General features: G+C 35.4%; 1 protein-coding gene across 1 annotated transcript in view; it reads left to right on the top strand.

Moving 5' to 3' along the window:
• PCLO (piccolo presynaptic cytomatrix protein) overlaps positions 1 to 27,480 on the top strand; it is a 308,509-nt gene that overhangs the window by 259,070 nt on the left and 21,959 nt on the right. Inside the window, exons 22-23 of the mRNA XM_056516399.1 lie at positions 4,382 to 4,523; positions 7,738 to 7,805. Coding sequence (XP_056372374.1) covers positions 4,382 to 4,523; positions 7,738 to 7,805 — 210 coding nt within the window. The remainder of the gene's footprint in view (positions 1 to 4,381; positions 4,524 to 7,737; positions 7,806 to 27,480) is intronic.

The raw sequence follows: 27,480 nt of genomic DNA, 5'->3' as shown, positions 1-27,480 counted from the left end.
TATATATCAAAGCACCATCGTGTTGAATTTTTCCTGCCTGTAAACCACACAGAGTACTAAGGTAACCACAAAGGTACCTATCTAACCATTAAATTTTTTCTTGGGAAACCCTGGTCCTACACCAGGTATAAAATTATCATCCACTTTCTTGGAATCTGAAATACTTACTGTAAGCAGTTGAGGACTTTTTATATATTTATATATAAAAACTCATTTATATATTATTCAGTAGAATCATTGAACTGAAACTTCTTCTCATGCCAGAGCCTGTAAAACAGGCAGTTTAACAGAATCACTCAGAGGCAGCATTAACACCACATTTCAAACTACTAAATGTGACATATGTACCCATTAACACCCTTTCCAAGTAGAGAACATTTCATCTCATCAAGGGAACTACCAGCCAAAATAGGATTAACAGATGAAAATGAAATCAAACCACAACAATAGCTTGGCATAATAGGAAAATCTGTGCCCTATTTCAGAGAAAGCAGCTCATATTAGAGTTTTAAAGTTTAATTTCATATTTCTATTCTTCGTAGTTCAATGGCTGGGCAGCCCAGATAATACAATATTGCAGTCCATAGAAAGTGCCAAGCACCTGATAAACTATGCAAAGAGTTTACAGAAAAAGGGCTGGAGGGGGTGAAGGGCTATCTCCTCTCCTTTTTGCAGAGGGAGGTCAAATGAAGGTGCATAATGACCTTCAGTTAAGCTTTGTCTCTTCCATCTGCTGAGTCCTGAAGAGTCATTTATCTAAAAATATAAGGCTTTAAGAATCATATGTAATTGGCAGCAAGACCTTGCCTATGACAAGTATTTTAGGAGTTTTTTAAGCTTTCAAAGAGTTTCTAAGAGTGGCTTATTGGGTTGGTTGTGTTTGGGGTTGTTTTGGGGAGGGGTGGAGAGTTAGAGGTGCTGCTCAAGAGCCCAGGGAATAATTTGTGACAACAAAGGGCAAGGAAGCAATGAAACATGGCTGTTCCACACTCTGGATAGTTAATATTCAAATGATGGAAATTGCCTTCACCTGAGCTCCTATTCAGATAAATATAGATTTCAGTAAAGCAAGACCTTGTAGCTTCAGGAACCTGTGTGATACCAGATGGCAATATCTAACCTTTGGACCTAAGTGAATCCATATGAAACTGTTCAAATGATACAGACCAAAGCACCTCCTGCCAGATCTTTGATGTCAAAACCTGAGGACTAAATAATTTTCTAGCATAGGCAGCTGTAAGCAGAAGCTCTGTAACTCAAAATTAACCTGCCCTAATACCATAATTAAAAGTAAAATTAAAACCAAATATAATGCAATAGTTGTCGGTCCTTTATGTGGATATAAATCCAATTGACCAAGTAAGGTGGAAATTGTTTTGACACTTTCAGAACTTCACAAAACTTATGTAGGCTGGTAATTCTAGAGGAGCAAGGCAGTGAACTCTGACTTTCCTGTCAAAGTTTTGAAGACTGTTTGCATGTATTCAAAGTGAAAGGGTATGGCTGCAAGTGAGTGTGCAGACTGGTTTCTTGAACATAAAAGCATGGAAAAAGTTCTGTCATATAGAGTAGAAATATAACCATAGTTATACTAACTCTTAGGGAAAATATTACATGACAGCAAGCATTGCCACACTATCTCAACTCCAAAATTTCATATATAACCAGCAGAAACTTAAAGGTCTAGATGTATCTGTAAAAATCCTGACATGTAGAAAATGTGGGTGTCTCACAAGTTATGAGATGATCTCTGTATCCAGATTCTGAATTTGTCACGAAACCAGCTGTAAAACTATTTGTGGACTTCATTTCTTGTCACAAACTGACACTGTGATTCATTACTTTCATAGAGCAGACAGGAAAAAAACAAGAATAGCACTAAACTTTAGAATTTTCAAAATCCAGTCATGAATCTAAACTTGGATCCATTATAACCATTCACCAAGTGAAGTGATCTTATGGGGAAAAAAAAACATTGATATGGAAAATTACATGAATTAGTGAAAACAGTAGAAAATCTAAAAATACAGCATACTGAATGTGCAATCAGGATACAGCTGTTTCAAAAGAAACAGCTTTGGGTTGATTATAAATAGATGAAGCAAACCTTCTAATCCGTTTCTTAAGGCTTAATTCAAGTTTTTCTGGATTGAACTAAATTCTAGGTTCTTCCTGGTTTTAGAAACCCACCAGCAAAGACACAGGAAATTACTTCAGACACTGGTTTTTGCAGCAAAGTCAGTAAAAAATATAAAAAATAGAGCCTAGATATGAAAGATCCTTTCAGGCCACATATGTTATGGTGGAGATACATGCTACACTAAGCAAATTCACGCCCAAGGGAAGAACTGATGATTCTCTTCTGTGCTGGCACAATACTGCTTTGGCTTCTGTGGGTTTTGCAGATGTGTTGATCTCCCATTTGTCCTCACTTGTGAGGCATTTGTCATGCCATGGCATAAAAGAAAGGCAACAAAACAACCCAACCTAAAGGAGCCCTCAGAATTCCAAACAGAAAACTTTGGGAAACATGCAGGTCATGCAAACACAAGAACTGAAGTAATTAATTAGTTTGGGACAGACATGAGAGATCCACAGTTGTGAGGCTGTTGAATACAGGCAACTGGCAGCAATACACCATAAGAGAGTGTTTGACCTCTTGTCTCTCTCAAACATCACTCTTGCCCAGCATTTCTCAGCAGCATTTTGCTGGCATGTCACCACAGGCACAGGAACTCACTCACAGCACCACCAGCTGAAAGTGGTAGAGCAGCCACTGCACACAGCCACCCCAGCTGGCTGTTTCTCTGGAAAAACATGGGTGATTCTCCTGCAGGTGAGATATTGAGAATATCTGCTAATAAAACTACGATTGTAAATTTTTTCCTTTGTATTTACATCCAAGAAGGCAGCCTATGATCAATGCATAAAATCATGGAATAGAGCTACAGAATAATTTTATCTGAAAAAAATGTAGACTGATAAATTCCACTTGTGGCTGTGGGCAATAGTGGAACAATGGAAATTAATAGAGTAGAAAAGAAAAAAAAAGGTATGTGACAACTTGGTTTACCAGTGAAGATTCCCTGTGGAGAAAAAGAGTTCGCCCAAGGATTGATAAGAGAATTGCTTCATTTATTACTTCTAGTTAAAATTACTCACCTGCTTTTGCATTATGTTTGAGAAGTTACATTCAGCTTTCTGATTCCACATCAGGCAGCATGCAGCATTCTTCCCCAAAAATATTATTCAGTTAGTCAGACATAAAAAATATTGATTGCCAGTTTAAAGAAAGACACTGTTGGGGCTCTGGCTCCTATTAAATTTCCAGTTAGATACTTGACTAATTTATTATTAAAGAATAATCACTTTTAACTACTTACATAGGAGTTTCACACTTCAGCAAAATAACAGAAAACCTCATTAAGACTTCACAGAAAAAGAACTTTGCAAAACAGTATTTTCTATTTTCTATATATGCTCAATAGGTTGAAATAGATGAAACATGACAATAGCAGATGTATTAGAGGACATTTAGCAAAAAAAGAATCCCCAAATCTGTATGAACATTCCCAGACAATTGTGTTATTCAATATGAGAATAGCTACTCTATTGTTCCTGTATTAATTACTATGTAATGTCACTGTGTCCTTTTTCTTTTATATTTCTCAACTTGCTAAATGCCAAATACTGGATGATTTTTTTCATGTAGTGCAGTAATGTCCAAAACACAAAGTAAGTCAATCTGAAGCAAAACTAACATATGCTGTACTAAGACCACATGGTATTAAATTAGATTAAGGCATCTCCCATCAAAATCTGTTCATTAAAATTCTGTGCATGTAGTAAGAGAGATCCAGATGGGTAGGAGCAGTTGAGAAATATAATGCATAGCTGTGCTATGTCTGAAGAGGGATGGGAATGTTCTCTGGGACTATAGACTGCTTATACATATTTGCAAACTCTTCTCAAAATCACCAAATGCAAAAAACATTTCACAAGGAATATGAGGAAGGCTCATGGGGGCTTTTGAAGATTATCATATGAAATGTTCCAGGTGAATAACTGGTTTTCTGTCACTTTAATCAGAAAAGCAGTGTTAATCATTCCATACCATTCTTTTTTTTTCCCTTCAGGCTGTTGATTTGAACTATTAACATGACTGGAGAAAAAAAAAAAAAATGGCAGTGTAAAGTGAACACTTTATTCTATCTGGAAACAAATTCCGTGTGCAAAATATGATAAAGCAATATTTGACGGTAAAATATAAAAGTGAAAGTGTTTGCAGCATGTGATTTTGATAAATTACATTTTTTTCTTAATGCCAGTGGTACTGATGTCTTACAAGTTTTTATTAACCACATGTTCCTGCCCTGTACAGCAAGGTCTGCTAATCACCGAGCTGCAGAAAGTTCTGTCTCCACTGGCTCATCTGCCAGTAGTTTTGGCAGTGGATACAGCATGGACAGCGACGGCAGCAGCAGTGCCACGGGAGAGAATAACCTATTTCCCATCCCAAGAATGTAAGGCTTTTCTCTTAATATTCTCTATCCTCCATGCACAATTTATAGCACTTTCACTTGCCAGTCATCTTGTATGCAGTTTCCTCTGCAGATTTATGCAGTAGAATAGCAGCTAACTGGGGAGAATTCCCCAGAGTTCACACTTATTCTGCTTTGTTGAGCATTGAATTGCTAATAACCAACCAAACCTCTGCCTCAACCTCATGAATTTCTTCCTGTTGTATAGGAGATGTGCTGGTCTCAGCCTTTGATGAAAGTGTGTAGAGATGGGCTTGGCTTATTTTTTTAAAGTACAACTATAGAGAAAGCTTAGTTTAAGTTTTCAGATTTTCCTCCCTCTCTAAAGAGGTGTTACTAGTGTAAAGGGAATTTATATTCTGGATACAGCCCAACTTTTACCATGGTTTTAGGAGTTTCAGTAGAATTTCTCAGGCTGGAAAAAGCTTTTTGGCACAAAGTCCCAGTAGGAATTATCAAGCTACTATCAATGTAATGATCCTATAAAATGATTTAATTTTTCAAATTTTTTACCCAATTAAGTATTCCACAGAGAAGCGTTTTGCCAGGATTTTTTCACCTCCTCTGTCATCATACACAATCATTTAGCAATTTAATTTATATTCCCTAATTGAACAAAGTAACTTCTGATCAAATTAATGATTCTGACCTGTAAAAAAATGTATAGATTCACTGTTCTCAAAATATTAGTTGGTAGTCATTGTTCATTCACTGTCTGCAATATTTGTTCAATATTTTCTCTAGAACAAAAAAATTTTGCTTTTCCCTTGAAGTTGTGAACTATTAGTCACAAAAGACATAAGCTTCCTAGAAAAACTTGAAGTGAAAATTATCTAGAACTGTGATATTTTTGAGCATTTATCATTTTCAAATCCCAATGGTATTTGTCTACATCTTGTTAGAAACTAAAGGGAAAATAGAGATAAATCTTTGACTTCAATCTCACCTTCAGAATCTAGGAGGATTTTGTGAGTTTAGTTATAGGGTGCCAATTGTTTGATTTGTATTTGGACTTTTCTAGGCTAAAAAGGGAAAAAAAAAATTGTCTTTGACAAGATCAAGAGAAAAAGAAAAATATTGGCTTGCTATTCCTAGTGAGAAAAGCAAAGATGTGTAAAATCTTCCTGCATAACACAAGATGGAGCTCTCATTAGAAATTTTCAGTTCACATTTGCCAAATTTGATTCCAAATAACATCATTTACTGTGTTTTGACTAGCAGTATGACAGTACCTACAGTTAATTGCTGTTTGGCTGACAGATTCATTGGTCTCTTAAGCCTGAAATCAGCCCCACTTCTACTGAGAAGCAGGAGGAATTCTCCACAGCTTCAGATTTTCTCTTTTAGAAATATGTTTTCATGAATTATGCTTAATTAAATAAAATATATCCATATCTCATTTTTTGTAAGGCTATACTATCTTTTTTTATAATGGCATTTTAAACTGTTATTTATATGCTGATATTAGAAAGAATCTTTAAAATTACATAAGAAATTTATACAGACAGGACCTGCTTCATTTTTCATGTCAGTCTCCAGAGCTTTACATAGCAATATAAGGAAAATGAATGACAAAATAACTGTTTACCATCAGATCATTCATGGAGAGAAAATTTAAAATAGAGAATGTTTCCATTTTGAATTCTGTATAAAAATTCTTATTTATCTGAACAGATGTATAATTGAAATTCTACTCATCATTTGCATTCACACTGGCTTGATAATTACTTCAGGGACTTTGACCTTTAATTCAGCAAATTCAGAAGATCAGCTTGAAATTTGGGTGTGAAGTATTAAGTAGGCTAAATATTTTTAAGGATCTTGGCATTTAAAAACCTTTTGGTTAAAGCTCTCTGCTTAGAATTAGTTTCTGGTCTATCAAAAGAAATTGTTGGATACGCAGAATTTTAAACTTTTTGTTTTAGTCCAAGTACTTTTAACTATAGGAACAATTCATCTTGCAGCAAAATAAAATACATAAATAGTGACACCATGGGAAGTTTTTGATGAGGTAACTAATTAGAATACTTGTCAATATTAAGTAGCTGTAACTATCAGGAGAAATTAATGATTTTATGCAGTTGCATAAATCTGAATAGATCTCGTAAATTCTTTCCAATTTTGATTTTTTGAAACACTCTATTATCCAATTGTAATATTCTTGAAAACTACTCATGTTCTTATCTCTGATAAAGACCAGATTCTCTCTACCTTTCTGTTGTGTAGCCCTTTATAGCAGTACATTGGCCATAAAATAAAATTAATTTTGAACGTAAAGGTGAAAAATAATTGAATTATGTATAAGGAATATACCACTCAGAACAATTAATTTTTGTATCATATTTGTAATGATTTATGAATCATTGCCTACAGAAGAAGAAAATAATAGTTTTTAGTTAAAACTGAATATAAAATCACTTGAAAAAATATGATTTTATACTAATTTTTTAGCTCCCCATGAATTTAGACAATGTCAGACATGAAGCTGGCTCACAGGCAGAAAGCAGTGCTGACCCTTTAACCCCAAGGAATCACATGCAATAAAGATAATGCCTTATAGTCCCCATCACAGCAATCAGTCCTTAAGGCAAAAAAAAACAAACCCTAGAAGCACAAATGTTTGAGAGTGATTGTAATCATGCCTTAGAGCTTGCAACAAGTATATTTAAAGATAGCTTATATTTTACCAAACTTTCATAGTGTAAAAATAGACATTAAGATTCCAATGCATGTTCTTTCTACATAAAATGCAGGAAAATAGAGAACTCTAGAGCATGATTCATTCCACTCACTCAACTTCAAGATTAACATTAAGTTTTCAGAATTGTTTCTTATGCTAAATCTAAACTGTAAAGTAAAGAAATGATTTAACAAGATAACAACCACAAGTATACCTTACCTTTGAAGTAATGGCATTGTAGATACCAACTTTTGTGACTGTTTATTATATATTTCACTGTTGACTGTAACAAGATAAAGTGAGAAGATGTGCAGCCCCAGACTGGGGTGGGGCAGGTCATAGCACCTGATGGACCCTTTCTGTAAGAATGCACAGGCTCAGCAAGATGTGATTGCAGCTGCCTTCAAAAGGAAAAAGATAATATCCTTGAAAGAACTGAGCCTTGTTGGTTTAGGTATATCATTGTCTTAGCTCTCATCTTTACATGGTTTTATTCACCCCCATATCTTTTAACAGAGGGAAGATGAGCCAGAATGGACAAGAACCAGTAAAGCAGTCGGGAGTAGGAGTAACCGATTCAGAAGGTAAAAAGAAATACAAACAGCTCTACAGTGGTACCTCATGTTTGTAGGAGGGATGTGCCTATCTCCTTTACTTGTTATGCTGTGAAAAATTAGTCTGTGCTCTCTTTGTATTGTAGATTAAAATCCTGACCTTCATTTTCTCTGGGGGCCCTTCACACAGAAGGCCAATGTAATGAGTCTTCAGTTTAAATGAGAATGGTGTCTTGCCTGTTTATTTAAAGTAATTAAATAGTTAGATTACAATGCATAATATATAATAATATCTGTCTTCTGATGTTCATTGTTTTTCAAATAAAAAATACAAAGTATGGAGCTGACTCAACACAGTGGATTCGAAGAGTATGTCTAATGCCTATCAGGCTCTATTTTTATAACATTTCAGAATATTTACTTCATAAAGCAATCATTGATATCAGTGTTTACATAAAACTTTAATTTTAAATAAAAATATTAGCTGAGAAAGCTTGACTGCTGCACTTAATGCAGATGCACTATAATGAAACTTTATTTGATTGGGAAATTCTGAGTGATTCTGTTTTGGTATTAATGTGGTGCTGAGAAAGAAGACATAATATTGAATCTGGAAAGCGTGTGACAGAATGACTTTCAAAATTTCATAGGGAATGTGATTATCTTTTTCATGTGTAATAATGGAAAACCATGTGGATAATAATGGAAAACCATGTGGAAATGAAGTGTTTTGAACTGAAGGACATATGAAAATTCTATTTCCCTTTACATATAAGGCATATTCTTTCAAGTGTATGTTTATGTTGACCTCAAATATAAAACTTCATTATCATGACTTGCATTTTATTATTAAAATAAGAACCTTTGTCATTTAGATGCAGATTTGAGTATCAATTAATTCATAAATTGAAATTTATACATATAATTGATAAATTGATCTGAAGTTTAGTCATTTGAAAAAATCAACATTTTTTCAGGTTTCTAGAATCTATATACATGGGGAAATAATTGCTGTTTCCATATTTGGGGTAAAACAGTCTAATGTTCCACAGAGCTGGAGAAATCAAATTAGAATTTACAGGTAGACCTGTAAAGTTCTCTTTTCCAAAGTAAGAATTCTTACCAGTGTATATGCATTTTACTAAATATTTCCATACACAGTATGCATTAAAAAAAGCTTAATAATCTGCTTTATCAAATATCAAATAATTTGATGATCTTCCTATCAAAATTCAATTTCTCAATAGTATATTTTAGCCTTTGAAAAAAAATCTGATTTATTTAAGGAAACATGGTGGGATGAAAATGGGAAGTTGGGAATTTTTCATTTTTGTTTTGTCATGATGAGTTTCATACAGATTTATAATTGTAAAGTAATAACTTTTCGCTGTTTTCTTCATCATAAGTTGCCCCTTAGGTTATGTCTTGGATCCTAAATTTCAGAGCCTATGAATACAAATTATTTTCATTTCTTATTGGAATTATTAATTAACCACAAAACCCAAACAAACAAACAAACAAACAAACAAAAAAAAAAAAAAACCAAACAAACAATACCCAAAACACCTTTTGAAATATTCTGAAAGACATGTATATAACATTTGGTCTGAAATTACCTTTGCAAAGTTATCTTTCTCCTTGTCTTTACAAATCACTCAAGAGCTGCAATTCCCTTATTTTCACTTACAGTGCAATTCACCTCTGCTACCTTGGGAACTCTAAGTGTTACAGCTCCAAGTGTGATAAAATGGCTGGTTCTTATTGAGGGATTTTTGGCACTGAGAGAGGCTGGTGCAGTCAGCCTGGATTTTAGTGTTTGATTTCTAGCGGACTAAGAGGAGAAAAATCAGTGTCAAAGGATAAATTAAACTTAAAGCTGGAAAACAATTCAAGAGCATTTGAGTTTCAGCATGTAAATGTAATTATCTTTTGGAGAAGGAGTTCAGAATTTAGAGGAACTCCAGATTAACTGAGAATTACTTCAGTATTACAGATTTATTGTGGCATTCTTTTTATAGAAGAATAAAAGATAATCAAAATCTTAAAATCAGGCCTTTTCTGTAGTTCACTTACCTGTGTTGTAGACCAGATGAGCTCTGAAGTTAAGAGGAAGCAAACATGCATTCCCACTTTTCATTAACTGTAGAGATCTCCCACAGCTGGCATTTGGATTTTTATTTGCAAATAATGACTTGGAGTTACAGTTAAAACTTTTTAACACTGGTACTCTTATTTTAACATTTTCACATATTCTTAGGACATAACTTCTGTAAAAAGCAGCCTTGGGTTAGTCTCTTTAAAATGGTGAAGAATAAATTTAGTTGATTGAACATGCAGATCTACTGAAATGTTTTAGTCATCCAAGTCATTTACATGGGCTGACAAATATGGCAAGGGACTTAGAGGATCTTTAAGATCAGTAGCTGCAGGCAAAGCAAGGTAGGACCCTCAAATGAAAAATAGAATTGGTTTCTATACAGGTGAATCCAAACTGTAGCAACAGGGTTTGAGTTGAGCTCATGGGGTATGACAGCAAAATTTGGGCATTTACATAAGTGAAATCTCCAGGGAAAAAAAATGCTCATTTTGTGATTGTTAGCCCAACATTAATTGTGTTAATGCTTTATTGAGAACAGTTTTTGTGCTATTGACATATATCAGTATAGCTATAGGTAAATTCTGGAAAACAGTAGTCTTTACTTTGCTAACATAACCAAATGGTCAATATAAACAACTGTGATTTTGTCTATGATAATCTTTGTTCCTCTGAACATATTTTCTTCTCATATTCTGTATTTTTGTACTACTTAATAATATATAAAAAAAATCAGAGTTTTGTTCTTGGACACTGTATTAGTTATTTTTATGATATGCATTGTTGCATGCTATCTTACTCTGGGCATTCTGCCCTGAGAAGATGAAATATTTCATCTTCTTAAGCTTCAGTAAATCTTATTGTACATATTGTGATATCCATTAAGTTATGAAAGCCAACTTCTGCATTTGTTTCAGAAAGTGCAATATACCTTGTTCAAAGATTTTTATGACATGGTTAGAGTATTACAGACATTATAAAAAGCCCAATTGCATCCATGTAAGGATTGAAGCTAACAATTAAAAGCACATGATTAATATATTGATTCAGTTGTAGATCATGATTGGTATATCTGTCTATGAAGTTGCTCAGCCAATAGGCTCCAGATGGTATTTTCCACCTACCAACCATTTATCCATTTAAAAAATATATGGGGTAAATTATTTCCTTATATTTTAGAACTGTGAATTTCCTAGGTAATCCCAAGCTGCCATTATTTCTAGTAGAAGAGGGATATATAGGTATAAATAGCAGCGTCATAGAAATGTTGTATCTTATCCTTTTGAAGATTCTGTATGCATGAAAAGTATCATTCCCCAATCATTCCTCAATCCTCAAGCAGGGAGGTTCACCTCAAGCAAAGACTCTTTTAGGAGTATTTCAGGGTTTTTTGGGTGAATGAGTACTCACAGTGCTTCTGTCATCCTCTGTGGCTGGCCTTATTGTTGTGAGGATTTTCAGTCAGAAAATTGTAAAATTTCTATAGGAGCAATGCAGCACCTCACTCACATCTTCCAAAAGAGTGGTTTTCTTTTTATCTTTTTTTCTTTTTTATAAATCTCCAGTCCATGAATATCAAAAATTTCTGTTCACTGTTCAGCCATGTCTCAAAGGTTTACTTTATGACCATTCCAGCGGTCCTTTGAGCCCCATACTTTGAGTGTAATTAAACAAAGTTCTCTAAGTAATAAACTGACTCCCTCTACAGATGATTCAACCTGAACAGAAATTTTCAGAATGTTCTAGAAAAGCTGCAGTAGTTATGCTTCCATAAGCCAAGAGAAGGAATAGATTTTTATTTTGAAATCTAAAGGTGCACACATACTTACTGAATTTCTAAAAAATGATATGATAGAGATATGCTGTCATTTAGTATGACCTTTAGTGAACTCTTGCAGGATTTTTCCTTTTTTTTTTTTTTTTTTTTTTTTTTTTTTTTTTTCTTTTTTTAATGCAAGTAATTTGCCTAAGTTATAGATTAAAGAGAAAAAAAACCCAAAAAGAAAACACAACAACAAGCCCTAAACATGCTCTGTGATCATACTTTAATGGGCAAATTTTTGAGAACTCTGGGTTTAATTTCATCTATTCAGAGTAATCTAAGACAAAAAACACCCTTTTTCCCTTGATTTTTGAGCTTTGTGGTTCATCAGCCAAAATTATAAACTAAGAAATTCAGTTTTAAATAGTTTGATTTCTTATCTCTGTATTTCAATAATTAAGTCAGTCTAATCTTTATTTATGAGAAAAAAAAGGTTGAAATACCACAGTAACCTTTAAACATTATAGGGAGACATTCTAATAAGATTCTGGAAAGGTGCATGACCCTCTGACTCGGAATTATTTAATTTGTAAATGTTCGATTTCTTTTAAATCCAAAGGTCAAAAGATCAGAAATATAAAATTAGTCCTTAGAGGATGTTCAGAGAAAAATGCCCTAATATTGGACCTTCAACCAGAAATTTATAAGAGGAGAAAAAAGGCAGATGAAAAAAAGTTATTAACAGATAATTATGATACAGTTACTGAGATTTCCAAATGCTTTTGTATATGCATAAATCTATACTTTGATGTCTGGTTTGTCCAGGCCAAAAGTTGGAGGTTCACTGCAGGTGAGAAACTTTCTTGGATTAGAATGATCAGAGACAGAACACCTCTCCTATGGTGACAGGCTGAGAGAGCTGGGGCTGTCCAGCCTGGTGAAAGGAAGACTCTGGGGAGACCTTGCTGTGGCCTTGAAATAGATAAAGGGGACTTATTAAAAAGGAAAAAAACATTTTACCAGGGTCTACAGTGACAATGCTTTTAAACTGAGAGTAGATTTTGATTGAATATAAGAGGCACTGGATCAGATTTCCCAGAGAAGTGACAAATGCCCCAACCCTGGAAATGTTCAAGGACAGGTTGGCTGGGGTTTGAGCAACCTGGTCTAGGTGATCTTTAAAGATCCCTTCAAACCAAAACTGTTCTTTGACTCATTGCTATGAAAGAGTTGACAAAGATTTTTGAAGGTTCAACAGACAAACTGCAAACATGCCTGCTTGCTGTGAGTGGTGTTCTGGGAACTGCTGTCCACTCAGGTGTTTGATAGTTACAGAAGTAATAACATTTCCATCCTCCAACAGTGATTTCTTCTGTACCTTTGATTGCAGCATCAGGCACCCACATTTCACACACTTCATTCAGTGTTTTGTTTTGAATAGATAAGTCAGTAACTCTGTGCCAGGAAAATTCCACTTTCTTTTAGTTTCTTACCTTTGGATTGTTTCAACTACTGAAGCAACATCAGAATATCACATGTACAGTATTGGATAGCAAGAATCTGAGAACTGCTATTTCCAAGGAAATTGCAAGTATCACTACATAGCATACAAATGCTCATTTCTATATTTCTTTCAGGAAGTGACTGAATAGACAGAGGAATTGTGAATTCACATGCTGGAGTAGTCTTCAATTTACCAACAAATAATAAACAAATCATAAAGCACAGATTTATTTTTTGTTAAATTTAGCAAAACTGAACTAGACTGAAATTTTTTATCTTCTGTAACATGATTCCTGACTCCAAGCAGTATAACTAACACTATACAGATCAGCAATAAATGACCAAGTCAGAAGCAGTCACTTTCACCATAGCAGAGAGTAGTTCTGTGTTTATGGAGCAAGGCTTGATCCAATTATTTTAATATTTTTTAGACTGGTATCTCAAAACCAAGGAAGCATCGTCCATTTAGGTCAAATACTATCTTTGATGTTTGTGGTCTTCCCAACAACTCAAATAATTCTGGAGTTTTGGGCATTTAATCCTAACATATACCAAAATATATGAGAACCTGGAAAAAGTCTGGACTTGCAGGTATTTTTTGAAACAATAGAGTCTTGTACTGACCAGTATGAGACTGTTGACTTGATTGTAGTGGATATTGATCCATGGATTTAAAGAGAAATACAGACAATTGAAATATTACCAGCACTGACTTGAACAGTGGTTGAATTGCATTTTTTGGTTTTGAGTGCATGTCATGTACATAGCAAAAGAAATTGCTGAACATTCACATTGTCTTTCCTCAAGAGCAATATAAACCTGTTAATCTCTTTTTAAAACCCCATTTTTAGTGGCTGTAATATCTGCTTTTATAGTCCTATTGCCCTTCTGATTTACAAGTAGAAGAGGTCTTTTTGTGAAATAAAATATTACTGATTAAAATGTGATCCTTTCCCAGGAAGATATCTAATTGAAAGAAGAATTGCCAAACTTCTCTGCTATCTCAATAAATAAAAAGGCTAAAATTCAACCTGACTTTGTTTAAACTGTCTTTAATATAAAATCAAAACCTTGCTTTCTGCCATTACCTTCTACCAAGGGTCTGCCATCTACTACTCAACTGCATGATTTTAACCAATGCCAACAAAATTTAAAGCAGAAAATACCAGCAAGGGTAATTTCTCACATGAACAGCTGCTACATTGCAAAGGAAAAAAAAGAACATAAGGGAATAGAAAGCAAGTACTGAAAGCACTTGCAGATAGCCTGACATATGTTGATTTTAAAAATCTACAAGATCAGATATACTTTTCTGTCATAAGGGATCCTTCAGCAATGAATCAGGCCTATGCACTGACAGTAGTCCTTATCCTCTCTTGTTTCTTAAAATGAAGTCTATATTTTATGCCTGTTCCATTAAGCTAGGCCTTACTACTAATGTCTAAACCCCACACTTTAAAAACTGAGTCAAGATAAACAACAGCAGCCCTATAAACCTAAGAATTATCACCTTTCTCTCTAAAATCTAAGAAGTATTTTTCACCTATCCCCAATTGGCCCCATATTCTAATTTCCCACCTGGCACTCCAGTAATAATTGGAGCAATTAGTTCTGCCTTCCTGAGGTATTTGCCAGTATAATCCAGCTGGTTTTCCTAAAAAGAAGCAGAGAGAATTTAAATAAGAAGAAAGTTTGCAGCCAGAGACAAAAAAATATAGAGGAAAAAAAAAAAAAACAAGTTCTGCATTCTTCTATACACATCACAAACAATATTGATTTACAGTGTTACAAATCAGCCTTTTCCTGAACTGTCACTGTAAAATATCATCAATTAAAAGTAAATAATCCAGGGAGATGTGCTTAACTAACAGCTGGTCTAGAGTTTCTGTAGTTTTGAGTTCTGTATGAACTTTGAATAAAAGGCTATCAGCCCTTAAATTATGTCTCAATATAATTCTAAAAAAAATTATTTTTTAAGTTTTATTTTTAAAAATTCTGCTTTTCCCATGGGATATGTTTAAATTTTTTAAAAATTACTAAGAAGACAAATGAAACAACAAAAAAGCTTAAAAGCACAAGTATTTCTTCTGAAAACGAAAATATCACCCCTTTGAAGTGATACTTCAGTAATCACCTGAAAAGCCAATTTGTTTGCTTAATATTATTCATCACTTTTATTGGCCTGGCTCTTAAATGCATTTCTGTTAACATAAAGCTTCTTGGAGCTTTCAGAAAGCTTCTTTTGGTGACTTCTTGGGGTTGCAATGAACTGCAATGTTATCCATTGCTGCAGTATGTGAATAATGGCTTGTCTGTTAAGGGAAGGCTTTGGTGTGTGTATTTCTCATAAAGAATTCCTAACAGTTTGTCCTGTAAAGGCATTTGCAATTATTTTAGTCTATTATATGTTGGTCTTCCCTTTTGTGCATTATTTATTCTGACGTTACTAGGCTACGACTGGGAGGGAATCAAATGGGCAGGAGACTAGACAAATCTAGTGGCTCAAAGTAATGTACTCTGTGTGTAGAAGTTGATGAAAGACTTTTTTATCCTTATCTGCAAAAGGATTCATGGTCTTCAAACATAGGTGCATTCTGCTGTTTTAAATACTCTCTTTTTCTGCCTCAATCCAGCTGCTGTTCCAGAAAGTTATGGGTATCCCACAGATTCTTAATCAAATCTGGCATTCCAAATCAGCAAGTACTTTTCCTTTGGTTAAGAACCAAAATATACTGAAAATTTGAAGCATTTATTTTAGTTTCCTTACTTAATGTTTAGGTTGCTCATATCAGATAATATTAGTGTTGCTAAATGGTTCTGGGTTTGCATATGTGTTAATGCTATCCATTTTTGAAAACACCCTTTGGAATGTTTTCTTCTGTCATACCTTCTTTTTAAATATTTCTTTAGGGTTTTTTGGGTTTTTTTTGTCTGCCATATTGGCTTTTCACTCTGACTGTGATGTGATAACAACATGTGATAACTGAATTTGCATGCCTTGGAAAATGCACAGATCTTCTGGAGATCAGCTGGGTCAAATATTGATGCATAAACCTGCCTTCATGGTTCACACTGCTGTAGGACCTAGAAGTCCACATTGTTTTCAGAAGCCTGCTAGCATGCTGCCTATGATAATTAGTCAGTTTGGGTGATTTACTAGTCCCATGTGTAACTTGCATCAATGCCTGCTGAGTATGCTTTGGATCCTTGCTGTTTCCTCCTGCTACTCATCCAATATCTACAGCACTATTCACCAGCCTCCTGATTGCCTTGGCTGTGCTTAGCTGAGAGTTTAGCTTTTTAGAAACACATTCCTATTCATGGAACACATTGTTATGTTCTTGAAGGAATTGGATTCTCACTGACCTGAGTGCAATTATTTGCCTTTTCTATAAGCTATGCCCTTCTGACTAGTCTGATCGTCTGAAGGATTCCTTTTTCTTGGCAAGCAAAAGAGATAAAAGGGGATCTTTCCACCCTGTCCCTGGACATTTGTGAGGCTATCAAAAAAGACACCTTATCTCATTGCTTATATGTTGGTTTTAAGACTATTTTGGGTTTTGTTTACATTAAAAAGCAGTATGCAAGTCTCTGATTTTATAGAGATAAATTTTCCCTGTCATTTTTATGTTTGAAGAAGTGAAGCCTACACAATATCTATGCCACATATCTTCCTTCCTACTTGGTGTATCCTTTTCAAACACATCCACAAAGCAAAGTTATCTAAATTCCCATAAAACTGTCATACAGATTGTTATGATTCAGAAGTTATCAGTGTAACAACAGGTTTTTAAAGCTCGTGATAAATCTATACATGAAAGCTGCCATTTCCAAAGAAAGAAATCTAAACAGTGTTAGAAAAACAGTACAAGAAAAATAACGTGAGATTGTTTTTTTTACCGTTGGTGAACATTTTGGACACAAAAAGAGCTTTCATATCAATAGTTAAACAGAATTTAGGAAGCAGATCCTAGGAGATGCTCTTCACCTCTCCTAGCAACCACACCTTACCTAGATGTTGTTCCACTGATTAAAGGAGCTATTCCAGATATACATTATAGAAAGAAAATGACATATTGAAGACACTCAGCTTACCTTCAGAAAATGGCGATACTTGGAAAAATCCTGCAGCATGAAAAATAGATTTTTACAATTTGTCTTCAGTAGTGGAGACAATGCCAAAATACACTGTTTCCCACCAGCAACCAGAAAGGCAGCATGAGTGAGGCAAAGCCAGTTTTTCTAACATTTGTCATTCTCCAGAAAAAAAACCCAGCAACTAATGTGTCATTGTACACTGCTTTATCCCCTAGACTCTTGAAATTGTCTTGTTGAATCTACATTCTTGTATGCAAATACAGATCTATCAAGGAGGAAAGGTAACAAAGGACATAATTTTTCCATAAATGCTTCATTATTTTGCATATGTGCCTTCTTATATTACAAGGGAAAAAAACACTCTGATATCACAGCTACATCCAGCTATAATATGACAAATCATTTCCCTCTTTATTGGCAGCATCTACTGCCCTCAGGTTAGTTGTTCTGAATCAAATTCCAAAATTAAATATTGCAGTTTTCTTGTTGAACAAAGCTGAGTAATTTGTTTCAAGTACAATTTTCTGCCACTGGCTAAAGATTCTAAATTGACGACAGCTTGAAAAATGGATATAATAGGAAGTGATGCAAATCCTGAGAGAAAGAACACACATACAATCAACAAACACATCCTTTTTTTCCCTACTCCTCTCTGGGATCAATTGAATCTGTGGATATATATGTAAAGCATTGACAAAAGGTAATAATTATTCCAATTTCTGCTGTAATTTTGAGCAGAAAGTTCTTTCTTAGGGATATTATGTTTTTTATGATCACAGATTAAAATAAAAAAATAAATCAGATATTTTTGATGCATTTTTAAGATTTATCTACATGATTATTTTTATGTTAATAATCCAAGTTACACCATAGCAGATTTGTTTCATAAGAAAGTAAAAAAAAAAAATTATCTGAGTAGATTTTCTGAAGAAATTGCAAGTTTTGATGACATTTTAACGGTTTAATTAAAACAATCCCAACAAAATTTAGAAAGGGAAGAATAAAATTGAGATTCCTAATGAATCATTTGAATGAATAACCTATCTTTATAATGCAATCCCTTTTAATGGCAAAATTACATTTCCAATACATTCTCAGCTGACTGAAGTGCTTTAAGCCCTGTATAAACACTTGTTTTCTGGTACCAAGTTACCTTTGATGGTTAGCAGAGGAACTTCAAGGTTTCTGCATAATTTTGAAATTGGTGGAAAAGTTGGTGCTTCTATCTCAAAACTTTAGATAATGCACACTGCTCATCCTGTCCTTCCATTTGTTCTGATGGCCTTTCAATATTTCTAGTGAAAGAGACTCCACACTCTCTCTGGGAAATCTGTTCTACTGCTTGGTCACCCACAAAATAAAGAAATACTTCCTCATATTCAGGTGGAACTTGCTGTGGATGAGTTTCTGCCCGTTGCTCTTGTCCTATTGCTTGGGACCCTGAACAGAGCTTGGTCCTCTTATCACCATCCCTTCAGACACTGAAAGATGTTGGCAAGGTCTTCTCTCAGTCATCTCTTCTCAAAACTGGATAAGCCAAATTCTCTCAGCTTTTCCTCCTAAGAGGAAATATTTTTATAGCCCTTTGATGGACCTGCTCCAGGATCTCCATGTCTCTCTTGCACTGAGGGGCCCAGAGCTGGACAGCACAGCATATGTGGCCTCACTAGGTCTGAGTAGATGGGCAGGATCACCTCCCTCAGCCTGCTGGCAATGCTCTTCCACTGGCCTTGGCTCAAGGGCACACAGAAAGGACATGCAGAGCTTATTGTCCACCAGCACTCCCAGGTCCTTCTCTGCAGAGCTGCCTTCCAGCAGGTCTAATCTGTTCTCCTCCCTGCATTTGCCTTTGTTGAATTCCAGAAGGTTTTTCTCTGCAATCCTCCAGCCTGTCAAGGTCCCTCTGAAGGGCTGCACAGCCCTCTGGGGTATTGGCCACTCCTCCCAGCCTTGTGTCACCAGCAAACTTGCTGGGAAGCATCTACCCCTTAATCTAAGTCATTGATGAATAAGTTGATCAAGACTGGACCCAGTATCAAAACCCCTGTGGGATATCACTTGTTGCAGGTTTTTCATCCAGGTCTCTGTGCCACTGACCAAAACCCCCTGAGCTCTGCTGTTCAGCCAGTTCTCCATCCATCTCACCATTCTGGTCCAGCCTTCTCTTCTGACTTTGTCTAAGAGGATATCATGGGAGATAGCATCAAAAGCCTTACTGAAGTCTGGTAAACAACATTCCATTGATCTCCCCTCACATGTCCAGACAGGTTTTGGAATTCAAGTGACACTTGTGGCAGGAGAGACTGCCTTCAGTGAGTTTAAGGGAGTTTTACCATTGGAATTCAGTATTGCCCCATTTGAGTTCTGTAATAAAGTTTGAAATAAATTAATATATTTCATTGCAATGCACAGGTAATGTTGCTTCACTACTGTATGAAGTATGTAATATTTTTAAGTGGTCATGACATAGATGACATACACAGACAAATAGAAGTAGTGGGCTGGATGAATAATGTTTAATAGTCTAGATCTAGGTGTACTTCATGAAAGTCACTGAAATTTCAGTTGCCTAATATTGGCATGAGAGAAGAGAGATCACACAGTGAGAAACAAAGTGAAAATGCAGGAATGGTTCTGGAGAGTGCAGAAAAATTACAGTTGAAGCATTTAGATGACTGAGCAAGTAAAATTCTGCAAATGATTCCTGAAGGTGGGAAATCTGTCCTCTGAGCAAAGCTGAGCTAAGACTCAACAACTTTTACTCTGTTATTTGGAGTAGCAACATATTTTTCTTTAACTCCCCAGGTTATCACAGGGCTGATTCACTGTACTGTATTTACTTTAAATAAACAGAACTCAAAAAGTTGCTTACATAAATGTAAGGAATCCTTTGTAACACAAACTTTTTGTAAGTCAGATAGCACATCTTGTCTTCAGAGAAGTATCCGAACTATGTAATTTTTTTTGCTCTTCTAGTTGGTTTCTGTACTGATGCTAGTGGTATTTTTGTTTCTTTTTGTCCTTTTTCATTGAAAGAAATTGTGAAAGGGAAGGTAGGATCTATGTACCATTTCAAGCAGAAAATTTGTATAATGCTACATGCTAGGGTCAAAACTGGTATCAGCAGTTTGACTTACATAACTCTATCTTCATAAACTGAAATTTGAGCCCAAATATTTAGAGTTGATTGGTTCAACAAGCAATACTTTGTGCTGAGGCAAGGTAGATTCCTAGGATTAAGTCTCCTTCAATGGTATATATGCTTACATCTGGACAAATTAACATATGTGCATACATGTGTTAGGGTCTGATTATCAAAAGATGCTTCTGCCCAAATTAAGGTGCCAATCAGACTGTATGCCAGTGTCAGGAGTATGAATTCTATTTAAGAGTAGATGTGTGGTAGAGAGGGCAGAGAGAGAAGAAAGATTAAGCAGAAATGTAGTCACCACCACATGGGAGCTGTGGCATCATTCCTGCCCTTCCTCCTCTGGTGTTCCTGCTGGGGGGTCCCTGGAGTGCTCTTCTGGAGGCATCACTTTTGTGCAGTCTGACTCCCAGCTATGCACAGAACCAAGGTGCTCTTCCCACAGCTTGGGCTGGCAGGTGTATAAGGACTTGCTTCCTTCCTCATGCTTTCCCATGGTGGGAGTTTTTGTCCAGTTAGGTCACCCAGATCTGCCTCAGCCTCTTCCTGTTGTTGCCTTCTTCACCTACTGCAAGTTCCCAAATCACAGTGGGGTTTTGTCCAGTGTGCTAATTCCAAACCTTCACCTCAGTTTAGGCCTGGAATTAATGCCTTCCTGTTTGCCATCTCTGCCTCTTGTGGTGCTTTATCTTATGGAAACTTCCTTCCCTGACAGTGTCTTGAGATATTTCACTAAGTCCTGAGATATTTCTTTAAGTCCTGACAACATGTGTGCATGTATATATAGGTATTTGTACACAGAATAAATTACTGAATCTCACAAAGATGTATACTTACATATAGACACACATACATTATGACATAATAGTTTTTTTACATACCTGTTTGGAAATAAAAAACAAACCTGGGTTCTGAATTAAATGCTTCATCTGTGTCTGTGGGGTTCTTCATTATTCACAATACTGCATTTGTTTCATTAGCTTTTATTATCTGGAGAATGACATCACTGTTTTTAACTGCAATGGATAATAAAAATAGATAAGACTTGTGTTGCATAGGGACTCTGATATAAAAAGGCAACAAATCTTATTAATATTCAGTTTTACAATCGAATTTCACATTCTATTAATTTAATGGTCTTTATTATAAAAATTTACAATAGTTTGAGGATTATTGATTTCATTGCAAATTTCTTTTGAATCTTAAATATAGGATAAGGAAAATTATGATCTGATCTTTTAGATTTTGCAAACAGTATCTGCTTAAGTAGTTTGGGCATTTCTCTGAACAGTAAAAGTTTTATTTCAGTCTCTTACTCATTCTGTTTCTATGTTAATTATCTAATTTAAAACTTAGAGTTTTGTCTATTGTATATGAAAAAAATCTAATTCAATATATTTTTACAGCTGGGACCTCCAAAATAGGTAATGCAATGAGAAATTTAATCATGGGAGTTATGGGAGGATCAGCCACTTAAATAAAAATTTTATAATCAGTTGAATTAAATAACCATCCTGAAGGCACAATTCATCTAACCTTTTTTAGAGATCTATTTGCAAATAGGACAAACTAATTCTAGAAGAGCAATCCCTCAGATAAGGAAATTGACTCTCACACAGATGAATCCTAGCAGCAATGTCTAACTCCAACAGATGTTAGGTGACAGTCATTGTAAAACATCTAAATGCATCTAGAAGTAACTTTTAAGCACATTTAACTTTATTTGACAAAAATGCTAATTGAATTTGGTCTGAAATTCTAAAACTCCAGCTGTGCTCAACACTAAGTTCAATTACCATTTGGAGTGTTAGGTTCCATAATTATCTTGAACCAGCAAGAAGCAAAAGATGGTGTCAGTTTGTTTTTTTAGTTTTAGTTGTTAGAAAAGGCTCTAATTAGGGCATGAAAAATAGAATAGGGGAGAAGTTTTTAGTTTACAGTTTACTCAGATACAACATAAGTATTTTGAAATCATAGATATAATTTTTATAGAGAATAAAGATTATTTAAAGTTGAGCACTGAAACAGGTAAAAAAATCTACCAATTTTGTGCATCTTTAGATAGCAAGTACTAATTCTATTTTAACTGTATTTATATAATTTATTATTTTCAGTTATCCAAATTCAGTGTTTATAACTAGTCTGATGGGGCTTTTCTTTGTTTGTTTGTTGGGTTTTATTTGTTAGTTTGTGTTGCTTGGTTGGTTTTTGAACAAGGTAAAAGGAATTTTGCAAGATTAGAGATTAATTTAGCAATAAAATAGGTTTCTCTTCTGGTTCCTCTTGAGGAAATCCCCATAGTAGTCATCTCTTCTTTCCACCTTTCAAATCTTTCTGGAAAAAGCCAAAAAAAAAAAAAAAAAAAAAAAAAGAATCCAGCACTATAGAGATGATTGTCTCCTAACTGGTTTTGTCCCTCAGAGGAGTTGATTGCTTTTGCTAAAATAATTTCACCCACAAAAGATATTAGCAGACAGCAGTTTCCCTTGTTGAGCTGTGGCAAGCCTGGCAAGAAGCTCTGGGTGCCTAAAGAGTCCAGATGTGCTCCTCTCTGAATCCTGTACCTCTGTGGAGAGAAAATGGGTCTATCCCTGTTCACTTCACTGCAATTCACCAAGAATCATAGCAGACTTAAAATCTGTTATAATCTAGAGGGGACAATCACAACAGAGAAAACAAGTAGATCATATTAAAACACAATACATAGAATAAATAACTTCCTCTTTTTTTTAGACAGTGTCCCTAATATTTATCATCACTGAGAGTTCAATCTATATAATATCAACAGTTCAGGAAAGCTCACTCTCTAATACTTCAGTGATTTCTTCAGGGCTCAAAACCCACCATTTAGACTTTTAAATCACTGTTGTTTAATGGAAGGAATAAAGGATCCTTCACCAGCTTGGAAGGTGGAAGATAACAAACTGTGGGACCCCCTAGAATAGGGGACAAAGGTGATGTAGGAACTTATCAGAGGGCATAAAATAATTCTAATGCTCCACACCATGGGCCTGTTTGGCAGCACAGACACTGAAAGTTTGGGGGAGTGGGCAGCCTGTGAGGAAATCTGGCATATGTCTGCCAAAACAAGAATGAGGAAAAGCATTAATTTAGATTTTTCTAGTGAGGAGTAACAAGGGATTGAAGTATCCTTGAGCTCTCAGGTGTTCCCAGGCTTCTCACTCCTAAGAATTGCCAAGCTGTCTTTAGACAAACTCCACACTCAGCTGAGTCCAGCACACTCATTCCCAGCACTATAAAACTTTGGGATTCACAACCAGCCTTCAGCTTATATAGAGCACACTGAGACATACATGATCAGACAGAAAGATATATCCAATGCATCTGAGCTCTCCTGCTCCCTCCAGCAAAAATGAGCTATGAAGAACTCAGCTTGCATTCATGCTAGGCACTACTGACTTCTATCTCCTGCAGCAAAATCTGGGATGAACTGGACTTGCTTTCATGCAGCAGTGCTAACTTGTTGATAGCATCACAGATATATTTAAAGCTCTTTTCCTGAGGCAGCTTTTCTTTACTGTTGACAGTAAAATGGATGGGCTATGAAAAGAGATTTTTGTTTTCAAACAGTTGGGAAATAATGCAAGGGCCACAGAACAGATTCAATATTCTCTAGACTTCTTTAAAATGAGGAAAACTAAAAATACGCAATTGATGCCCAAAGCAATTTAAACATGCTGAAACTCTGAGCATTGAAGACAATGTCTTTTCCCCACAAAGCAATAGATTTTTTTTCATGTTCTCATGGCAAAATGTGCAGTGTCCACTCTATTCGGCACAAAACAGAGGTTAAAACACTCTTCAAATCAGATTTTTTTCCAAGAAGGTAATTTGTACAATGAAAGCAATATTTTTTCTTTAAATAATGTTAATTTAGAAAATGTCTTTGTGATCAATATTGCTTGCATACTGGGCTGCAAAATTAACAATGAGCAGGTCATAGGAAAGGATTCTTCCCTTCTACTGGGTGCTTGTTAGTATGAACATGGAGCCAGGATTCTCAGAGATCAGCAGTCAGAAATAGGAAATAGATAACATTCACAAACTGAAGTAAAGGAAATTCCAACTGAATAAAGGGAAAATAAGAAGCAATTTCAAAACTCTACCAAAAAAGCTCTGTTCAGTCTTATCTAATGTGGAAGTTAACACTGTGAGTAAGAGGTTGGGCTGGAGTGCTCCAGCAGTCCTTTCCTCTGTGAATCATTCTATCAGTTTACAATTGCTTCATAAAGCACACTTTAAACCAGAATTACTGCTGTAAAGTGCCATTTTTCCTTTCCCTGAACCTCACCTGGCCCTTCACGGTGCCACAAGGGGTGTGCTGGTTCAGGTTAGGTGACTAACCCAAAATCAATACGCTGGGGTGGGGCAGGGAGGGGGTGAGGTTACAGTGAGTAGGATCATTCTGCCAACGAGCTCACCAGGCAGCTGTACAAACACTCTATCACAGGGCTGATTCAGTACAGCTACAGGAGATAAAGTCAGTGAGCAGGGGTGTGGAGAGAGCCCTTTCAGCCCCAGGGCTTGTTTATGACTTTTTAAGTATCAGTGATTACTTACAGGTAACAACGTTTTCAGCTAGACTGGTGCTGAGGATGGTATAATTTTCTTTAAGGGAACATCTCATCAGGAAGAGTTTAAAACAGCAATCTGCTTCAACTGTTTATTAAAAACTCCATAGTATTTTTCATAACCACTGAGCTGGTTGAATTCCTCCCAGGTAATTAGGTTCTATTGCTTGATGTTCCCTTCTGCAACTGCCTACAATTAATGTATTTTTTTCTTTCCCTAATGCCCATGAGACCTGGAATATCTGTTCACAGGATTTGTAAATAAGGAGTTATTAAAAAAACAAAACAACCCAATCCAGGTTGTTTATTTTTCACATTCTTTTTCTGAGAGGAAGGATGACGGTATTATGGTAAATCACTGAGGAAAACTCAGCAATTTTTTTTTTTTGTCAGTGCCAGTTGCACCAGTTTTGTCTTTTGACAGTAGAGGAGTTAATTCTGCCTTTACCAGTCCCTGTTTTCAAAGCATAACAAACAGCTTTCAAAATCAGAAAGCAACTGCTCAGCAGGGTAGCAGACTTGCCTTATGTTTCTTGAAGTATTCTTGATAAAAAATACTCCTTTGCTAGAGTTTATATGTCACACAGAAAAAGAAAGTAAATTCAGCATGAAGCTTGAAAACTCCTTATTTTGTTGCCTATATAAGCTTCTCTGAGATAGTTTAGAAAAGTAATGAAGATTACAAATGTACATTTAGTTTCAATTACTCTCTTTAACTGTAGTTGCCTCACCTTTCAGATTAGAACTACTTATAATTGATTAATAAGAATTATTAATAATTCATTATATTTTGTGCAAATAATTATTGTAAATGCATAAATATATAATACAGAGCACTATCCTTTCTAAAATTTAGTATGATTAGGATTTAGGAACCACTAGCATTATTATAAATAAGTGATAGACCCAAAAATTATAAGAAGAAGAAATAGTGCAATGCTGAAAGTATTTATCATAAAAGGTAAGAGATAGAAATTTTGATTTTTTTTGTTGGAAATTGTGCCCATTTGCTTACAGCATGACATACACCTTAGGCTAAACTCTATTTAATGTAGGAGGTTGTTAATGTTCTACTGAATTGTATTGTAAGGATTATACTTAAAAATTGGAAGTTGAGTGCCTTGCACAGAATAATTAAATGTCTTGTGAGCGTTTTCAGTAGCAAGCTGGCAGTCTCCCACATCAGGATGATGTCCGTGGTCAGAATCATGGACTTACACGTCTGCATTCTTTCCTGCAGCCAAATTATGTTGGGAAAGAGGAATGAAAATGTGCAGAGAAGTTAAATTGGCACTCAGCTGAATTACAATGAATACACATGCTCAAATTTCAGATGTGAAGATAGCAGATGTATAGATTTGACTGATAAATAAAGCTTCCCTCTCTTTGGAAGAGTTACCAATGGTGAGACCTTGTGACTGCAACACTGAGTGAACATGAATATAACAGAACTCAGAGACTTGTGGCTCAGCAATGGATCCACAAAGTTTTCATTGTGAAACCTCAAGGGGACACTTGTGTTGTCAGGAGAGGGTAAAATTGGGCTGAAACAGCTTCAAAGATAAAACAAGGTCTTCAACTTCTTTGGCGTGAAATCCTGTATTTCACAACAATAATCACAACACAGAAATAATTAGCACTACCACCAATCCATAAGTCCATTGAAATCCATATGAGTATGAATATGTCATAATTTACAAATCAGATGGACAACTTGATCCTGCTCTCAGGGAAAAAAACACAGGTCAATTTTACATGATAAATCCAGATATCATAGTTTGAATGTGAGAAAGCTGGCACATAAATTTTAGGAAAACATTTCCTTCCAGCAGTGGATCAAAATCTTAATTGATCTTTAGTGACTTTATTAATGTTCCTGAGCTAGTCTATATTTCTAACTCAATCTTTGCATATTTAAATATTTCTGCCTTTATTTTTATGCTTATTTACTCAGTGATTTTTTACTTTCATTGGAAACTCAGTAAAAAGCTGTTCAAATCACTAAATAATGTCAAATGCTAATGAGAACTACTGAATCATTCTTTGAACCCTTTTTTTTCTCAGTCCTCAATCATTTGTTACTTTACACGTCCTTTTATAATTTAAAATTATTTCTGGGATTTCATACAGCTGTTATATTTTGTATGACCTAGAATTAAGAGACTTACACTCTGTGAGAGAATATACATCACACTATTTTTCCTGACAGATGGAGAAACAATTTGTTGGACATAATGCTGCTCATGAATAACACTGAAATTGCAACCTGACCCTGGTCCTTCCATGTGATGAGGAAGGAGGAGTTTGATGTGGTCCTTCACTGTTCTTTGCCAGGTTCTCTCTGGTGATGCTGAGTGTCTCAGCTGATGTGGTCTCTGACCACAGGCAGGCACCAGCTTGGCAAGTCATTCTTCATGAGCATTACCCCAAGGGAAAGTGTCTTTTCTTGGGTTTGAGCCAATTCCAAGCAGATATTCAGCAGTCATATTGTGTCTCTTTAGGGTTTC

This window comes from Oenanthe melanoleuca, chromosome 1A (genome assembly GCF_029582105.1).
Source record: "Oenanthe melanoleuca isolate GR-GAL-2019-014 chromosome 1A, OMel1.0, whole genome shotgun sequence".
In the NCBI taxonomy this organism is placed as follows: Eukaryota; Metazoa; Chordata; class Aves; order Passeriformes; family Muscicapidae; genus Oenanthe; species Oenanthe melanoleuca.
This window is presented reverse-complemented; position numbering and strand designations above follow the sequence as displayed.